At 37.4% G+C, this 16,730-nt stretch overlaps 1 protein-coding gene across 50 annotated transcripts in view; it reads left to right on the top strand.

The window, feature by feature from the left end:
• Positions 1-16,730, top strand: part of TBC1D5 (TBC1 domain family member 5) — a 589,150-nt gene that overhangs the window by 227,772 nt on the left and 344,648 nt on the right. For all 50 annotated transcript variants that reach the window (XM_081573339.1, XM_081573355.1, XM_081573315.1 and 47 more), the window contains one exon: positions 7,733-7,864. In XM_081573339.1, the coding sequence (XP_081429465.1) occupies positions 7,768-7,864 (97 nt within the window). In that variant the 5' untranslated portion in view covers positions 7,733-7,767. The remainder of the gene's footprint in view (positions 1-7,732; positions 7,865-16,730) is intronic.

Here is a 16,730-nt window from a genome sequence, read left to right as displayed (position 1 = left end):
CTGTCAGGCCTCTGTAACTCTTCATAAATGCTCAATTTTCTCTTGTTTATATGGTCACAAATGCCACTTTCAGTTACTTCATAGCATTTGGATATCAAAAAGTCAAACATATTCCTATTTTGTAATATAAAATATTTAAACCCACTCTGGAGAAGGAAATGGCATCCCACTCCAGTACTCTTGCCTGGAGAATCCCAGGGACGGGGGAGCCTGGTGGGCTGCCGTCTATGGGGTCGCACAGAGTCGGACACGACTGACGCGACTTAGCAGTTAGCAGTGATCCTTTCATATATTCTACATGTTTCTGATTATGTGTATCATTTATGAATCTAGTATTTTTATAGTGGATAATTTACCCTAAAATTTTTATTCTAATAGCTTGGAAATATAGGCGTTAAATCTGTGTTAATTTACTTTCATTCATTGTTCTCAGTGTGTAGACCCTTATTGTAGTCCTGTACCTATTTAACAGACAACACTTGAATAATACAATTGTGTGGTTGGTAAAAATGAATTAGGGTTTCAGGATTTTACCAATGGGTGATTTTTAATATTGAATGACATGTATTAAGACAAATGCTTTTATATATAATTTATTTGGCGTTGTAAATGCATTTATCTTGTGAGAAACAGACCCCCTGTTGTCAGATGAAGTATTCTGGAAAGGTTTGGAGTAAATAAATAATAAAAGTACTTTGATATACAATCTAACCAATATTAAATATTAAGACTTTCAGATGATTGATTTTAATACTTAATTAACTTATTTAAAGTCCAATGGAGCACTCTTGCATTAAAGATTGACAGAATTTAAAAATGAAACTTCATCCTTTGTCTTTGCTTTTGTTCTCATTTCTTATTTTTCCTCCCTCATTTCTGTTCCTCTTTCTCTCTCTTATAATTAAGACATTAAAACATCATTTTTCCTGACCATCAGATTTACTTCTGGCTACCAATATTTCTAAATAAAAATTTTTTTGCCAATTCTACAAAAAATGTTCCATTACTGTCTTAATTACAAAAATTTAGCTTCTGTCAGTTTCTTGCATTTATAGCCAGGATGTCATATTGTAGGTTATAAGCCCACTGTGGTAAATGCTGCCTGTAGCAGATACTCATTCATGCTGTATCTGCCCTCACCCCCTTTTATAATTGTGCTCTGGTAATAGTTCATTTAAGCTCTTCATATGCTTTTCTTATAGGAGTTATCTTTATGTAAAGTAATATTACTGTCATTTCAGTGTTTGACTTCTAAGTTTACCATCAGTCAAGAATTTAAATGAATGAAGTATGCTTATATGAGCTTTTTTGAATATGGATGTCTTTAGAAGACATGATTCAGAATACTAATTCTATGTCTCTGTATTAGAAACAGTAAAAGCATGAATATAAGCTGAAATACAAAGAACTTGAAATTCAGAGGGAACAAACTATTTTCTAGAGGTTTTGTTTATATGATGCCATTTTAAAAGTGAAAATTTTATTAACTAACCTATTTTTTGTCATTCTGATGCTCATAATGTAAAGTTTATACTTTCAGACTGCTTGTATTATTTCAGTTTACATGGAAAATATATTATTTTGAAATTTCATTAACATAATTTATCTTTCAAGCTTTAGTGAACTCTTACCCTTTCATTAAATATTAACAGTTTTAATGATACTTCCCTTCTTTCAGGTCACTTTTATCTTTAAGATTTAATATTCTAACAGCCAGATTTATGAAGCTAATACAACAATCCTTAAGATTAGTCTTTGATTTTTATATGGCAGTTTCAGCCTACTGTGTCAATTTGTGTGACCAGAATAGCAATTAAAACCATGTTGCACAGCTAATTTTGAGTTTTGTGAACTTTGAGTTCATGAGAAACAGGGACTTTAAATGTTATTTATATTGTAAGTGTAGCAAAGAAGAGACACCTTCTTTCTCAAGTCATGGAAGGTATTTTGCTGTGCTTTCTGAATTAGAAAAAATAAAGTGAAGTGAAGTCTCTCAGTCGTGTCTGACTCTTTGCAACCCCTGGACTGTAGCCCACCAGGCTCCTCCGTCCATGGGATTCTCCAGGCAAGAATACTGGAGTGGGTTGCCATTTCCTTCTCCAGGGGATCTTCCCGACCCAGGGATCGAACCCAGGTCTCCCACATTTCAGGCAGATACTTTAACCTCTGAGCCACCAGGCAAGCCCAGAAAAAATAAGATTGCCTTTATTTTAAAAAATTCTTTACCGTTTTTGTCAGCCAGGGAAATTCTAGAGACAGTTTCACATTATTTAAGAAAGTTGAAATCCATCAGTTATGGATTAAAGTAGTCATTACTAAGATGCATACTTTTGGTCATTATGTATTTTTTTTTCTCTCTCTCTCTCTCTATATATAGCTTTTGGTAAAGAATCCACATGCAATGCAGGAGACCCCGGTTTGATTCCTGGCTCGGGAAGATCCCCTGGAGAAGGGATAGGCTACCCACTCCAGTATTCTTGGGCTTCCCTTGTGGCTCAGCTGGTAAAGAATCCACCTTCAATGTGGGAGACCTAGGTTCCATCCCTGGGAAGATCCCCTGGAGGAGGGAAGGGCTACCTGCTCCAGTATTCTGGCCTGGAGAATTCCGTGGGGTTGCAAAGAGTCAGACATGACTGAGTGACTTTCACTCACTTCACTTCACTTCTGTGTAGACATGTGTAGGACATAGCAAGTATAGAGGCATAAGATGCAGTGGCCCATTGTGAGTTTCAAAATGTTTATGCCACTTTGACTTTTACAGTGGTTGTCTTAAAATATTCTGAACCAGAAAAAAACCAAACCTTAATTCACTTGAATTTTTATTAAATATTTTACTGCAGTTTGATATTCACAGGTACAAAGTTATAGTGTTTAAAATAAATACAGATTTAATTTGTTTAAAATCGTTTGCCATCCTGCTTTGTAGTTTGCGTATATTTTTGGTTGTTATAGTCACAAAACCCAAGTTGGAAAAGTCCTAAGAAAATTACTTCACATTTGAAAGCAGCATATTGTGATTTTATAAGGTAATAGCAGTAGCCAAAAAAGTTAAGTAATTTGTATTATGTTCTAAAAAGCAAAAATAGCCCTTTGTGTTTAAAATAACAGCAACAAAAACTAAAACAATGCGAACTGAATAAGTTACTCTTGAGCTTGATTGTTATTTAAATCTGTATTTAAAAGAAAAGTAAAAGCATTATCTGAACTTTTTATTTAACAAATTTCTTAAAAATAATTCATTATTACTATTTAGCAGGTTTCTTTTAGTAAAAGCATTTCAGTGACTCAGTTTCAATCTGTAGACATAATAAATTAGAATATAGTAGATGCCAGTGTTCTTGCCTGGAGAATCTCACGGACGGTGGAGCCTGGTGGGCTGCCGTCTGTGGGGTCGTGCAGAGTCGGCCACGACTGAAGCGACTTAGCAGCAGCAGCAGCAGCAGATGCCTGATTCTATAGAATGGCTGTAGACTGGTGTATTTGGTAAATTTTGTATTGTGGTTACTAGGTGTTACCACAGACATCTCAATTTCTAAAGAATTATTATTAAAGCTGAAATGAGTAAATGACTTATAATTAACTTTACTATAGAGTTTAAAAGGCCTTAAATATCTTGAGCATCTTGAACTAATATTTGAACATCATTATGTTGTAGAGTATCTTATTTTTAATGTGCCTTTTTGAAATATACTTTGATATCAGTTTACTGGTTGATTTTCTAGTTCTCATAGAGTTTAAAATACATAAAATCCCCTTATTTGTATGTTTTAGGTATATGAAGTCTTAACAGTAGAAAGGTGTATATACTATAAAAATGAGAAATTAAGGTAATGATATGAAAACATAGTATAGGATGCTAAAGAAATTTTTAGAAAGTCTAGCAGTTAAGTTGCAATACTTATTTTCAAATGTTTACTCTTCCATGTTTCAAGAGTATGACAGAATGTATGGAGAATATGAATTTTATGTTGTAAGATATCCATGGCCAAATACAGGTTCGAGAGGTGTTTAATCAGTTCCACACAGTTTTTCAAAAAATTATCTATCAACACAAGTAAAGAGATTTCACATAAAATCCTGGATTTTTAACTTTTCTTGAAAAGGTTGAAGGAGACAAAAGGATGTCCCAACAGTTGACAGACCTGCTGTCTTACAGCCCCTTGTTTCGTGTCTTGTCCGTCTGTCTCACTGCCTCAGAGCCAGGGGTCGTATTGAGGCAGAGTGTGAGCCCTGGGGCCAGAGAGGATGGCGTCAACACTCACTAGCTGTGCAACTGTAAACAAGTTGCTTAATCTCTCTGCACCTCAGTTTTCTCTGGTGAAATAAAATAATGATGAAGATGTGTCATTGAGTTGTTCAGCGGATAAAATGATGAGTATACATGAAGTGTTTAATGTAGTTTTTGCCATATATGCATTGCTTAATGGATGTTAACTGGAATTAATCATAATTTTTACCTGACCCCATTAGGTGTTTGAGTTTGGGGAGGCTTCCCCATAGTGGAGGACTTTATTTTTCAATCTGTTCATTCATTTGATGAGTAGACTGTGTCAGATGCTGTTTTATAATATAATTGCTTATTTACATTTTGCGATCCTCTACTAGAGTATCTTTCCCAGAGTTCCTTCTGTGCAGTTCATTTCAGTTGCTCAGTCGTGTCCGACTCTTTGCAACCCCATGGACTGCAGCACACCAGGCCTCCCTGTCCATCACCAACTCCCGGAGTTTACTCAAACTCATGTCCATCGAGGTGGTGATGCCATCCAACCATCTCATCCTCTGTCCTCCCCTTCTCCTCCTGCCCCCAATCCTTCCCAGCATCAGAGTCTTTTCCATTGAGTCAGCTCTTCGCATCAGGTGGCCAAAGTATTGGAGCTTCAGCTTCAATATCAGTCCTTCCAATGAATATTCACCACTGATCTCCTTTAGGATGGACTGGTTGGATCTCCTTGCAGTCCAAGGGATTCTCAAGAGTCTTCTCCAACACCGCGGTTCAAAAGCATCAATTCTTCAGCGCTCAGGTTTCTTTATAGTCCAATTCTCACATCCATACAGGACCACTGGAAAAACTATAGCCTTGACTAGATGGACCTTTGTTGTCAAAGTAATGTCTCTGCTTTTTAATATGCTATCTAGGTTGGTCACAACCTTCCTTCCAAGGAGTAAGCATCTTTTAATTTCATGGCTGCAGTCACCATCTGCAGTGATTTGGGAGCCCAAAAAATAGAGTCTGACACTGTTTCCACGGTTTCCCCATCTGTTTCCCATGAAGTGATGGGACCAGATGCCATGATCTTAGTTTTCTGAATGTTGAGCTTGAAGCCAACTTTTTCACTCTCCTCTTTCACTTTCATCAAGAGGCTCTTTAGTTCTTCTTTGCTTTCTGCCATAAGGGTGGTGTCATCTGCATATCTGAGGTTATTGATATTTGTCCCAGCAATCTTGATTCCAGCTTGTGCTTCACCCAGCCCAGCATTTCTCTTGATGTACTCTGTATATAAGTTAAATAAGCAGGGTGACAATATACAGCCTTGATGTACTCCTTTTGCTATTTGGAACCAGTTTGTTGTTCCATGTCCAGTTCTAACTGTTGTTTCCTGACCTGCATACAGGTTTCTCATGAGGCAGATTAGGTTGTCTGGTATTCCCATCTCTTTCAGAATTTTCCACAGTGTGTGGTGATCCACATAGTCAAAGGCTTTGGTGTAGTCAATAAAGCAGAAATAGATGTTTTTCTGGAACTTTCTTGCTTTCTCGATAATCCAATGGATTATCTGTGTAATTAGTACTCCATATATAATTGATTTGTACACATAAGAAGCAAGAACTGACAACTGTTTAGATTTATTGCTTCAGGATTTATGGCTGTAGAAGTTCTCACTGTGTTGGCAACAAAAGTTCTGCTTTCCCAAGTGTTGATTTTGCCTAAACTTCTCATTTTGTTTTAACCATAATCTGAGAGGGATAGGGTTTGTTGACATCTGATCAAGAGTGAGGGTGGGTGAGAATTGAAGCGTTCTGATAAAAATGAGAAAATAGTCGAATCATTTTATGAAATGAGCATTTTAGAAATTAAGTAAATAGAATAAAGGAGTATTTTGTGATGGGAAAAGATTGGTCAAAGATTTGTATGTTCGTGTGCTTTTCTGGAATTTTCCTCCAGAAGTGGAGACTTTATCCTGTAAGATCACAGACTCATTCTGGCTGGAGCTTCTTTTCCAATTTAACATTCCACATTTCCTCTTCCTGTCCCCCCTGCTCTGGAAATTTAAATATTTTGTTACTTCCATTACTTTGGATGAAAGTTAGTAAACTCAGTCTGTTTTTTGAAAGATGTTGATTTGGGAAGGTCATTTATACTTTATAGACTTAAAAAAAAATAAGTAGTGTAGCTTGCAAGTTCAAAAGCAATTTAATTTCTAAAAAAATGTGTTTAAATTAGAATTATTTATAGGAATGAGACTTGAGAAGAAAAACCTTCAAATTGAGAGAAGAAGACATAGGTGGTTATTTACATAATCTTGCCTTTGTAAGTGTAATACCAGAGCAAAATCCGTATATTTTTGGCTTCATAAAGATGTTACTATGTCTAGGAAATTATGTATAATTTGAAGATGGAGATACACTGAGAAAAATATATGTAGCATATGACAAAGGTTTAATATCCTAAATATTTAAAACACGCTTACAAATCATGAGGGCAATCATGATAATAAACTCCATCCACAAAAACAATAACAAATGTCAGAGAAAACATATGAAGTCTTCAGTTATCTTACTAGTTATCAAGCAAATACAGTATAAAACTTGATTATCATACTGATCCAAAAAAAAAAAATCAGGAGATTACTTATTTCTACTGTTGATGAGTGGCCAGGGGAAATGAATTGTTCTATTATGTACAAATCTGTCTTGAGCATAATTTGTCAAAACTTATCACAGAATCTTACATTTAAAAAAAAATACATGCTTTGGTTCAGTAATTATGCTTTATAGGAATTTATCCTGAAGGGAAGCAATCATGGAAGCAGCACAGAGATATTAGTGCGGACATTCACTGTGAGCCTGTTTATAGTGTTGGGCAATTGAAAGCATCCTGAGTGTTTGCTAATAAAGAATTGTTTACGTGAATTGTTACAGCTATATAATAAAATACTAGGGATCCACTAGAAGTGATAATGTAGACTTTTTAATGGGAAGGAAGATACGATATAATCAGTATACTTAACACAGTGGATCACGTTAAAAGTGTATGTGTTTTAAATGCTCAGAACAAAGAAAGAATACATATAATAAACTGAAATGTTAACAGTGGTGGTTTCAGCTAATACAATTACAAATAATTTTAGTTAGCTATATTTTCTATATTTTGAAATTTCCTATTGTAAATGTGTATTATTTTGGCAGCAAAATGAAGGATATTATAAATGTGACAATGGTTTAAGTTACAATTCAGCTTTTTATGCAGAAGTGTATTGCAGACATATGTAATTGAATGTTGAGGTAAAGATTACCAGTGAAATTCAGATTTGGAAAGAAATTTTTAAAAAGAAAATTTCGTGCTGATTTTTCACTTCTTTACATATCCTACCAGTGTGTATTAAAAGTCCCTGGATCCTGTAGAAAGCTTATTAATATTTGTAATGCTCATTTAATCATTTCAGTTTTGCATTTATTCCTAGTCAAGGCAGAAAAAAGAGTATCATTTTTCTCCATATTTTTCATCTTCCAGGTGCGCACTTTTGGTGACATTGTCCAGTTCTCACAATGTATCATTCCTTGTCTGAAACTAGACATCCTCTGCAGCCAGAAGAACAAGAAGTAGGCACTGACCCTTTGTCGAGTTACTCAAGTAAGCCTGCAGGTGAGTTTCCTGCGCGGGTAACTGCTGAGCTGCTGGGAAGGTTGGCAGAGGGTCTCCAGCTAGCCCTGCCCTAGATGTCTTCCTCTAGATGAGGCGGGAAAGCAGAACTTTTAAGACCATTTTGCTGAATAGATATGGAGCGCTCTGACACTGAGCATCAACTTTTAATTGAAGACAGACACATTAGCCATAGCCAATGTTTAATGCACTGTCATTCTGAAAAACAAACAAACATAAACTTGAACACTTCATTACTTCAGCATAAGAATTTTGAAATACAAAACGGTCTTTGTGAGACATCTTTTAAAGAAGTCTAAACCTTTGGTGTTCATTTTTGTGGGGATTTTTTCTTCTTTCTTTCAGCAAGTTGAGATTATTATAGGGTAAAAGACTTGCCTGCTTCTTCTTTTTTTTTAATAATTGAAATTTGTGTTTTTCTTGTAAATATCTATGTATGGAAATTGTTAAGAGATCAACTATGTTTGGGCCTACCCTAGAAAAATATTAAATGTGTATGTATTAGAGCTTTATATTATTTTCTCAATATTAATGATAACATAGTATCTTAGAAGGAAACGGTAAGTTTGTGACAATTCTTGAAGCTTTATCCTTATTTCAACTAAATATTTGCTGAAGTTGATTCATGATTCAAGTAACTACTTGTAATTTTTCAGTCATACATATACCAGGATTGTAAGATCTATTTTAAGAAATTATAATTAGTCAAAGTCATTCACATATGTTTTACATACTTCAAATACAGTTTTTTTCCTATATTGATGTAAAGGTCTGCATTGAGTAATGTTTTGGGAATTAAAAAAAGTTGATTCCTCAACTTAACTATTTCTTTAGTACACAAGCTCTGAGTTTATGGAGTGTGTGTATGTTTTTTTGTCCATCTTTAATACATTCCACATCATACAAATGCCCTTGTTTTTAATGAAAATAGTGTACAGCTTGTTTTCATGTTTTTATTTTTATGTTTGCTTTTATTTAGACTGCTATTTAAGGTTCTGATAGTATGAAAAAAATGTTAGTGTTTAGTTTTAGCATTTAAAGAATTTTAGTGGTGAGAAGGATACAGTCATCCCTAGTGATGCTTTTTTTCTTAAATGTCATACCTTTAAGAATTACTCTTAATTAAATAAGTCAGATTATGCAGTCACTTCCATAAGTGCATATTTTAAAAGTGAATATATTTTTGTGTTATCAATATATAAAATATTTTCACCAAAATGTTCTGGTTTATATGCTTATTTTTGAATAAACTTTTTTTTTTCTTAAGTGTATATTTTTCTCTGGACTAGTTCATTAAATATTGAGGTTCGTTTTTCAAAAACAGGTTAAGAAAACATTTTAAATTAATTTTATCCTTTATTGTTTGCAGGAATAAGGTGTTACCTTTACTGAAAAGGCTTTTCGTTTATATCCTAGCCAACATTTCTATGACATACAAAGTTATTAGGACTGAATTGATGTTTAAAAGTGCCATTAATTCATTTACCCCAAATGTTCATTAACAATGTAAATGTATGCTGATGTTCTATGAGACAAGGAAGTGACTAATGACTCTTCCAACTAACAACACTTAAAATGAATAGAAACTTTAGATAGCTAATCTTGAAGTAATCAAGACCTTCATTCAGCTTGGCATCTCTGTATGCTCTAAAACAGCTGTCAACTGTTAAAAATATATACAAAACACACATTCGCACACGCACATGCAGAAGACAGATATGTAAATATCTGGTTCTTCCGAGCCATAAAGGTTACTAACAGGAGTGGGTTTTGTGCATTGTATATGTAAATATTTTATATAAAGCATCTATTTCATCTTAGATTTTCTTTTTGCAGAAAACCGTGTGCTGCATTTTAATGGGGTTGTCATATTTACTTGAAAAATCATCACCTTTTTAGTATGTTGGTTTATTTTAATATATGTCTTTCATGGGGTTCTCCACATATTTGAAGCCGTTTACACATTTTTCCCACAAGGGAATTTGTGGCAACTAGGTGACTCATTTTGTAAGTAGTCAGACACTGGACTTAAATCAGTGTTTTCCCTGTGTAGAAACCGTATTTTTTGTTGACTTGGAAAGAATTCCTTTTGCATATTCCAGAAGTAAACAAACAAGTCTTTAATTTCTGAAACCTGAATTTTTACATTGATAGAAATATAGTACATTACTGAGTTAAATGGTTCTGAGTATTCTGGAAAGGATTAGCGAAAATAGCCACATAACAGATAACACAGAAAGTTACGTATCATTGGTTTACTTTCATGGATGTTTGAGGGAAGTGAGTGAGGGCAGAAAAAAAAGAACTATTTGGATATATACACGCAAAATCTTAGGGCACATTTTCCATGTTAATTAAACTTTTAAATGCTTGAATTTTCTCTTTCAAATTGAAAACACCACAGAAAGTATGACATTTTCTCTGTTGAATTTGGTTGTATACCAAAATTATCATCTTAAATTTCAAGATCTTTGATCAAAGGGTATTACTAATTGACAAGTTACCTATAATTCAGTTTAAACCATAAAAAAACAAAACTTATTTTTTCAGCTATTCATGATTATTCAGTCCTAGCATGTAACTTTTAATGATTTAATTAAATGAAAAAGTAATCATCTTATTTTAAACTAAAAACAACAATATGAAGATTTAGGGAAACTTAACCTATTATTAATAATAAAACAACATTATCAGAATCACTAGTTTTTTTTCCCAAGCTTACAAGAGATTGGAATGTTACTCATGATGAGAAAACGTTTTCCTGTATTAGGTCTCTTTTGAGAATTGCATTTGTTACATATAGCCTGAGTTTTTAGCTCTAATTTTATATGCCTTCTTACTTAACAGCTTTTGTAGTATTCAGATAAGTACATAATGTAATACCTTTTTATGTAATATCTGTTTCAAAGCTTTCTTTTTGGCTCATGTATAAAATACTCATAACCTACTTAAAAAATATCTAAGACATTTGGAATATCCTGCCTACTTCATTTTTGCCTTTTACAATTTTTTGTCCCAAGTCTTCCTTTCTTTTTGTTTATTATATCATAGAATTTCATGGCTAGAAAGGAGTGCCTGGCTTTATTGATGAATAAATTGGTGGCAATTAAATCAGTTTACTGTAGTTGATGCGAGAAAATGATGCGGTCCTGTTCCATCTTTAGTATGGTTTTCCATGTCGTAGAAGTATCACTGAACTCAGGTTTGGTTGCTTGCCACTTGAAAAGTCAAAGGTCTTGTGACATGGGCTGCCCAGTCTAGGGAGAAGGTGGGCTAGTGTCCCAGAACCAACTCTGTGAAGATTCTGCTCGGCCCTGAAAGTTTTTAAAGGAAAAGAGGGGAGGTCGGGGTCAGATCCGTCACCATCCTCCACGTGGGCAGGCTTGTTGACTCATCATCATCTTTCTTTCGATGCTGTTCTCCTCACTCAGTTTTTGTTTGTAAGATTACTGAAGGGGAAGCTGGGAAAGAGATCTGGTGATCTGTTAACTCCTTATTCTTCATTTCTTCTTTGATCTGGAAAGTACCAACACGTTAGGCAAAATATTAGGTAATCAAAACATTTGAAATGTGTGCTTGGGCCAGAGGTTAGGTAAAATATAGCTTTATTAAAGTGACAAGAGTGGTCCCTTGCAGAGAGCTACTTCCTACAATAAACTGCCTGTGAAAAGACTGCTTACACATCACCTCTCTCTCAGACATCACTCCATTTCTGTGGGATTGTGAACAGAGGTCCGTTTTCTGTAGCTTCTTCATACTGATACACAGGGTGCTGTGTTCTTAACATGGAAGATGCTGACAGGCTGTAGCATCTCTTTGCTGGTAGTTTCAGTTGCCTGGCTACGTATATGGGCAGAATAAGCCACAATTACTGTTATGCCCACAAAGATACGCATACAGTTTACAGGGTTAATCCTCCTCTCTGTAAGGCCAGGTCTTACAGTTGTGCTAGTCTTGGATTCAGGATTGCTCAGGATGGAGCCGCCTGTGTCTCGACTCCAATTGGGTCACCATGTGGTTAGCTTTCCCTCTGAAAGCAGTTACAGTACCTGTGAAACCACTCACGAGTGTTCATCAGACCCTGAAAGATCCTGTGCCTCTGTCGTCCTGATCATTAACTGCTTGAGCCTACTCTTTTTTGACTCAGGGAGGTTTGGGACGTTTCAGTTACTCTACAAATGAGGCACTGGGTGAGGGGGAGCCTGGAACTTGGGACGGGACTAGCAGGGGTCTGCTTGGTTTCAGCTGCACTCGAGAGCTGAGATGGATTTGTACAGAGGGGCAAGGTGTTATTATTCTCACTGTAATAGCAGGAGGGATGGAGAAACGGTGTTCGGGCACAGTCCGCTCATCTGTTTGATGGCGTAGAGTGCATAGAGTATCACTGACATTTTAATACCTTTCTTGATATCTTAGGGTGAGGTAATTTGCTGATACTGATAAGATGAAGCATTTGAAGATTTGGGGAGAGTAAGAAAGGTTAGATTGAGTTGGTAAAGAATATATAACCTTGGGGGCCAAGGTGAGTTTAAACATCATAATTTATAGGTGATACAAACTTGTAAATGTGTGTGATTGCATCCAGCAGAATTCAGCGCCTAGGACTTAGCCACAACGAAAAACTGGTGGTTGCTTCGTCAGGGGAGTATAACAGGTAGACAGTAGGCAAGGAAGTTGATGGTGAAAGAATTTGGATGGATTGGAGAATAGAAGGAAGTTTGCTATTATGGAAAGAGCAAATGAGAGGGCAGAGTAGAAGGTGCTGGGAGGGACTGCGTTAGGAGAGATGACGCAGAGGACCGCGTGGCAGTCGGGGGTCATAGAAGGGTGGGACAGCATGCGAGTCGGCGATGACTGTGGTCACTCAAGGGGCAGTGCTCAGTGACAGCCAGCACACCGGCTCAGCACCTTCGTTAGTTCTCTGGGGTGATTTAGGTCTCCATTGATTTGGATAGGTTTTGGTTTGAAGTCTTTTTATTATTATTTCAAAGACCTTTTTAAAGAGCAGTTATAGCTTCACAGCAAAATTCAGAGGAAGGTACAGGTTTCCCACATACTCTCTGTTCCCACATGTGCACAGCCTCTCTCTTACCTGTATCTCCCACCAGTGGTGCGTTTGTGACAACTGATGAGCCTGCTTTGACACGAGACAGTCGCCCACGCTCGGTGGTTCACATTAGGATCCACTCTTGGTGTTGGACGTTCTGTGAGTTTGGACAAGCGTGTACAGATGTGTGTGTCCCAACTGTGTCACACAGGGTTGGAGATTCTGTGAGTTTGGACAAGCGTGTACAGATGTGTGTCCCAACAGCGTCACACAGGGTTGGACGTTCTGTGAGTTTGGACAAGCGTGTAAAGATGTGTGTGTGTCCCAACAGCGTCACACAGGGTTGGACGTTCTGTGAGTTTGGACAAACGTGTACAGATGTGTGTGTGTCCTAACAGCGTCACACAGGGTTGGACATTGTGTGAGTTTGGGCAAGCGTGTAAAGATGTGTGTGTCCCAACAGTGTCACACAGGGTTGGACGTTCTGTGAGTTTGGACAAGCGTGTAAAGATGTGTGTGTCCCAACAGCGTCACACGGGCCTCTTGGCAAACTTCTCTGTGCTTCTACCTGTTCCATCTTCCTCACCTTTTGCTCCTCAGCCCGTGGCAGCCACTGATCTTTTTACTGTCTGTTTAGTTTTGTCAAAAGTATCATCTTAATGAAAAACTCTCTGTGGATATTGAGGAAAACAGCAGTTTAGATAGATGAAGAACTGTTAGTAAGTCTGTTAAATCATTAAGGAAAATGGTGGCTTTGTTGAAGATAAAGATTACTAAATAAATGGGAGAGTAACTTAGACGTTCCTAAATGACAGTAACAAGGATTTTTTTTTTTTTTAAATGTTTTTTAAAAATCTCCTTAGTGATGGCTTTTGTGAAGCGGTGTGACGATAGGTAGAGGTGACCTCGGAGGGCAGTGACCATACGGGGCCCTGTTCTTCTCAGTTACACCGTCCGAAGGAAGGCGGGGACAGGAGACTTCAGTGTGAAAGGCCACGCGCTAGAGACCTGAACCTCATCCCTCAGAGATAGCAGATCAAATGTGAGACGGCCAAGGAATACAAAGAGAGGAAAAAAGAATGGGGATTGACTGGTCAGAATTTTCCATGAGCAGAAATTGGATAGAAAGAGCCGTACTTTACAGTAGTCAGAGTAAGGGAAAGGTAAAGGAGGGGCCAAGGTTATGGAAGTTGCGGATGTGAGAGCTCCCAGTGGGCACAAGGTGGTCAGTGCTTCAGAACTGCCTGGTTACAGACTCTAAGAGGAGGTAGTCTGTGATGGGAAAAGGATTGATGACCTGTCATGAGTGGGCAGGTAGTCTAAAGACACTGCTCACTGACTGACTTGCATGGGTAGAAGTGAACCCAAAATCTGATCCAGAATTAACATGAAGATGTAGTCGTTGAGTATCAGTGGTAAACATTTACATGGCAACGGAACTTCAGCTCGCTCTTTAATGTTAGATTTAGGTGATTATATGTAGATTTTCTTTATTCACGCTCTCATGGTGAATTGAGATTTAGCAAGTTAGACATTTTAACGGTAACAATGAAAGTCACTATTAGTAAAATGAACTCTTGAAATTAAAAAGAAATTAATATTTATTTATTTACGTTCAGCTGTGCTAAGCCTTTGTTGATGCACAGGCTTTTCTCGTCGTGAAGAACGGGGGCTGCTCTCTAGCTTCGGTGTTCAGGCTCCTCCTTGCAGCGGCTTCTCTTATTGGGGAACACGGGGTCCAGGTGCATGGGCTTCAGTGGCTGTGGTCCCTGGGCTCTAGAGCACAGGCTCTGTAGTCACGGCTCACAGGCTTAGCAGGGATCGAACCTGTGCCTTCTGCATTGACAGGAGGATTCTTTACCACTGAGCCACCAGAGAAGCCCCGTGTACTCTTGAAATTAAAAAAAAAAAAAAATCTTTTGGTATGAATTTTGACCTATTTTTATTGATTTTTCTATTCCTTATTAATTAAATTCAGTTTTTAGTTTTATTTGAAGTTTTCTGTTGGTGTAGCAATTCCCCATATTAAGGGAGAGGCTCCTTTTCAGTTCCTTTAGCGTTGGGATTTTGTGAAGAGTCATTTTAGTTGTACTGGAATTTTTTTTAAATTTTTTGTTGTCTTAAGGCCTTGAGTTTTTCCAGTGGTCATGCATGGTTTTTCCAGTAGTCATGTGAGGATGTGAGAGTTGGACTACAAAGAGATCTGAGTGCCGAAGAATTGATGCTTTTGAACTGTGCTGTTGGAGAAGACTCTTGAGAGTCCCTTGGACTGCAAGGAGATCCAACCAGTCCATACTAAAGGAAAGCAGTCCTGAATATTCATTGGAAGGACTGATGCTGAAGCTGAAGCTCCAATACTTTGGCCACCTGATGGGAAGAACTGACTCACTGGAAAGGGCCCTGATGCTGGGAAAGATTGAAGGTTGGAGGAGAAGGGGATGATGGAGGATGAGATGGTTGGATGGCATCACTGACTCGATGAACATCAGTTTGGGTAAACTCTGGGAGTTGGTGATAGACAGGGAGGCCTGGCGTGCTGCAGTCTGTGGGGTTGCAAAGAGTCGGACATGACTGAGCGAATGAACTGAAGAGCAGAGGTGACCTCACTGCTTGCTCTGTTGGCAGAAAGAAACAATAGCCCGGCAAGAGCTGTTTCCACTGCCCCTGTGGGCAGAGGGATCTGCTGAGGGACATCCATACTTTGAGAGACTTTGTCGTGATGCTCAAACTTTATAACATTCCTTGGTCCCCAAAAGTGAGAAGCTATGTGGTGGGTGGTTTGTTTGGTTGGGTCTAGGCATAACTAGAGTGATAGAGGTGATTTTGTGTGACAGTATTATCTTAAAACCTTAGAAAACCATAAACCAAAAAGACATACTCAGATGAAGTGACCTACAGTGGATTTCTTATCAAAGAATTATGCTCGTTGCTTTCTGCTAGTTCATCAGTGGAACCAGAAAAACAGTAGAATAGAACATGACTAATTTTGACCAAGCTTAGAACACTAGTAACAATTTGAATCTTTAATTAGACTTGTGAATACATCTGTTTTGTTGAATTTAGATTTTCAATCAGAAATGGTGACATATGGTTAAGAAGTTTCAGTTATACTCAATGAATGAATAGAGGTCATAGAGACACACATATTTTATCATACATAGTATGGGCTGCAGGCCACAAACCTGATATTTATTTATTCATTCATTCAAAAAATTGATTGATCATCCAGTATCTGGGGATAGACTATTAAATAGTCCAAGTGCTCTCTTTCAGTGAAATTAACATTTTAGCATGAGAGAGACAGTGAAAAAAAAAGAAAAAGGTTAAAAAGTACAAAAATGAGAAAAAGTATCAGAATGATAAGTGCTTGGCAACAGTTAGGGTAGTAGTATAATGAGCGGCTGGGTGCATACTGCAGATTTTCAGAGCAGCGCCCTCTGAGAAGGTGGTTGGTCAGTTACATGTGAATGACAGACAGCAAGGAGCCAGGCATGCAAAGATGGTGACAGAGGGGGACACACGGACACAGAGAGGCAGAAAGAAATGATAGAAAAAGGAAACAGTTGACAGAGAGGAAGTTCTTACGGTGGGGATACTCTTGTCCTGTTCAGGTTGCCTGAAGATGTCTGGGGCACCATGGGTGACGTGCAGGAGGGCCTAGCAGGGGCTCACCTCAGGGGCTTCTGTTAGCTGGTGTGGATAGTGTTTTGAAGACTAAAGTTTATTTAGCATCTGTATTGTTATCTCTGTTGTACTCTTAAGTCTCTTTTCAAGAATGAGGGCCATAACTTTTTTTATTAT

The sequence above is a fragment of the Giraffa tippelskirchi genome, chromosome 2, assembly GCF_054371585.1.
Source record: "Giraffa tippelskirchi isolate mGirTip1 chromosome 2, T2T-mGirTip1v1.2.pri, whole genome shotgun sequence".
NCBI lineage: Eukaryota > Metazoa > Chordata > Mammalia > Artiodactyla > Giraffidae > Giraffa > Giraffa tippelskirchi.
The sequence above is the reverse complement of the archived record's forward strand: the minus strand, read 5'-3'. Positions and strand labels throughout refer to the sequence as shown.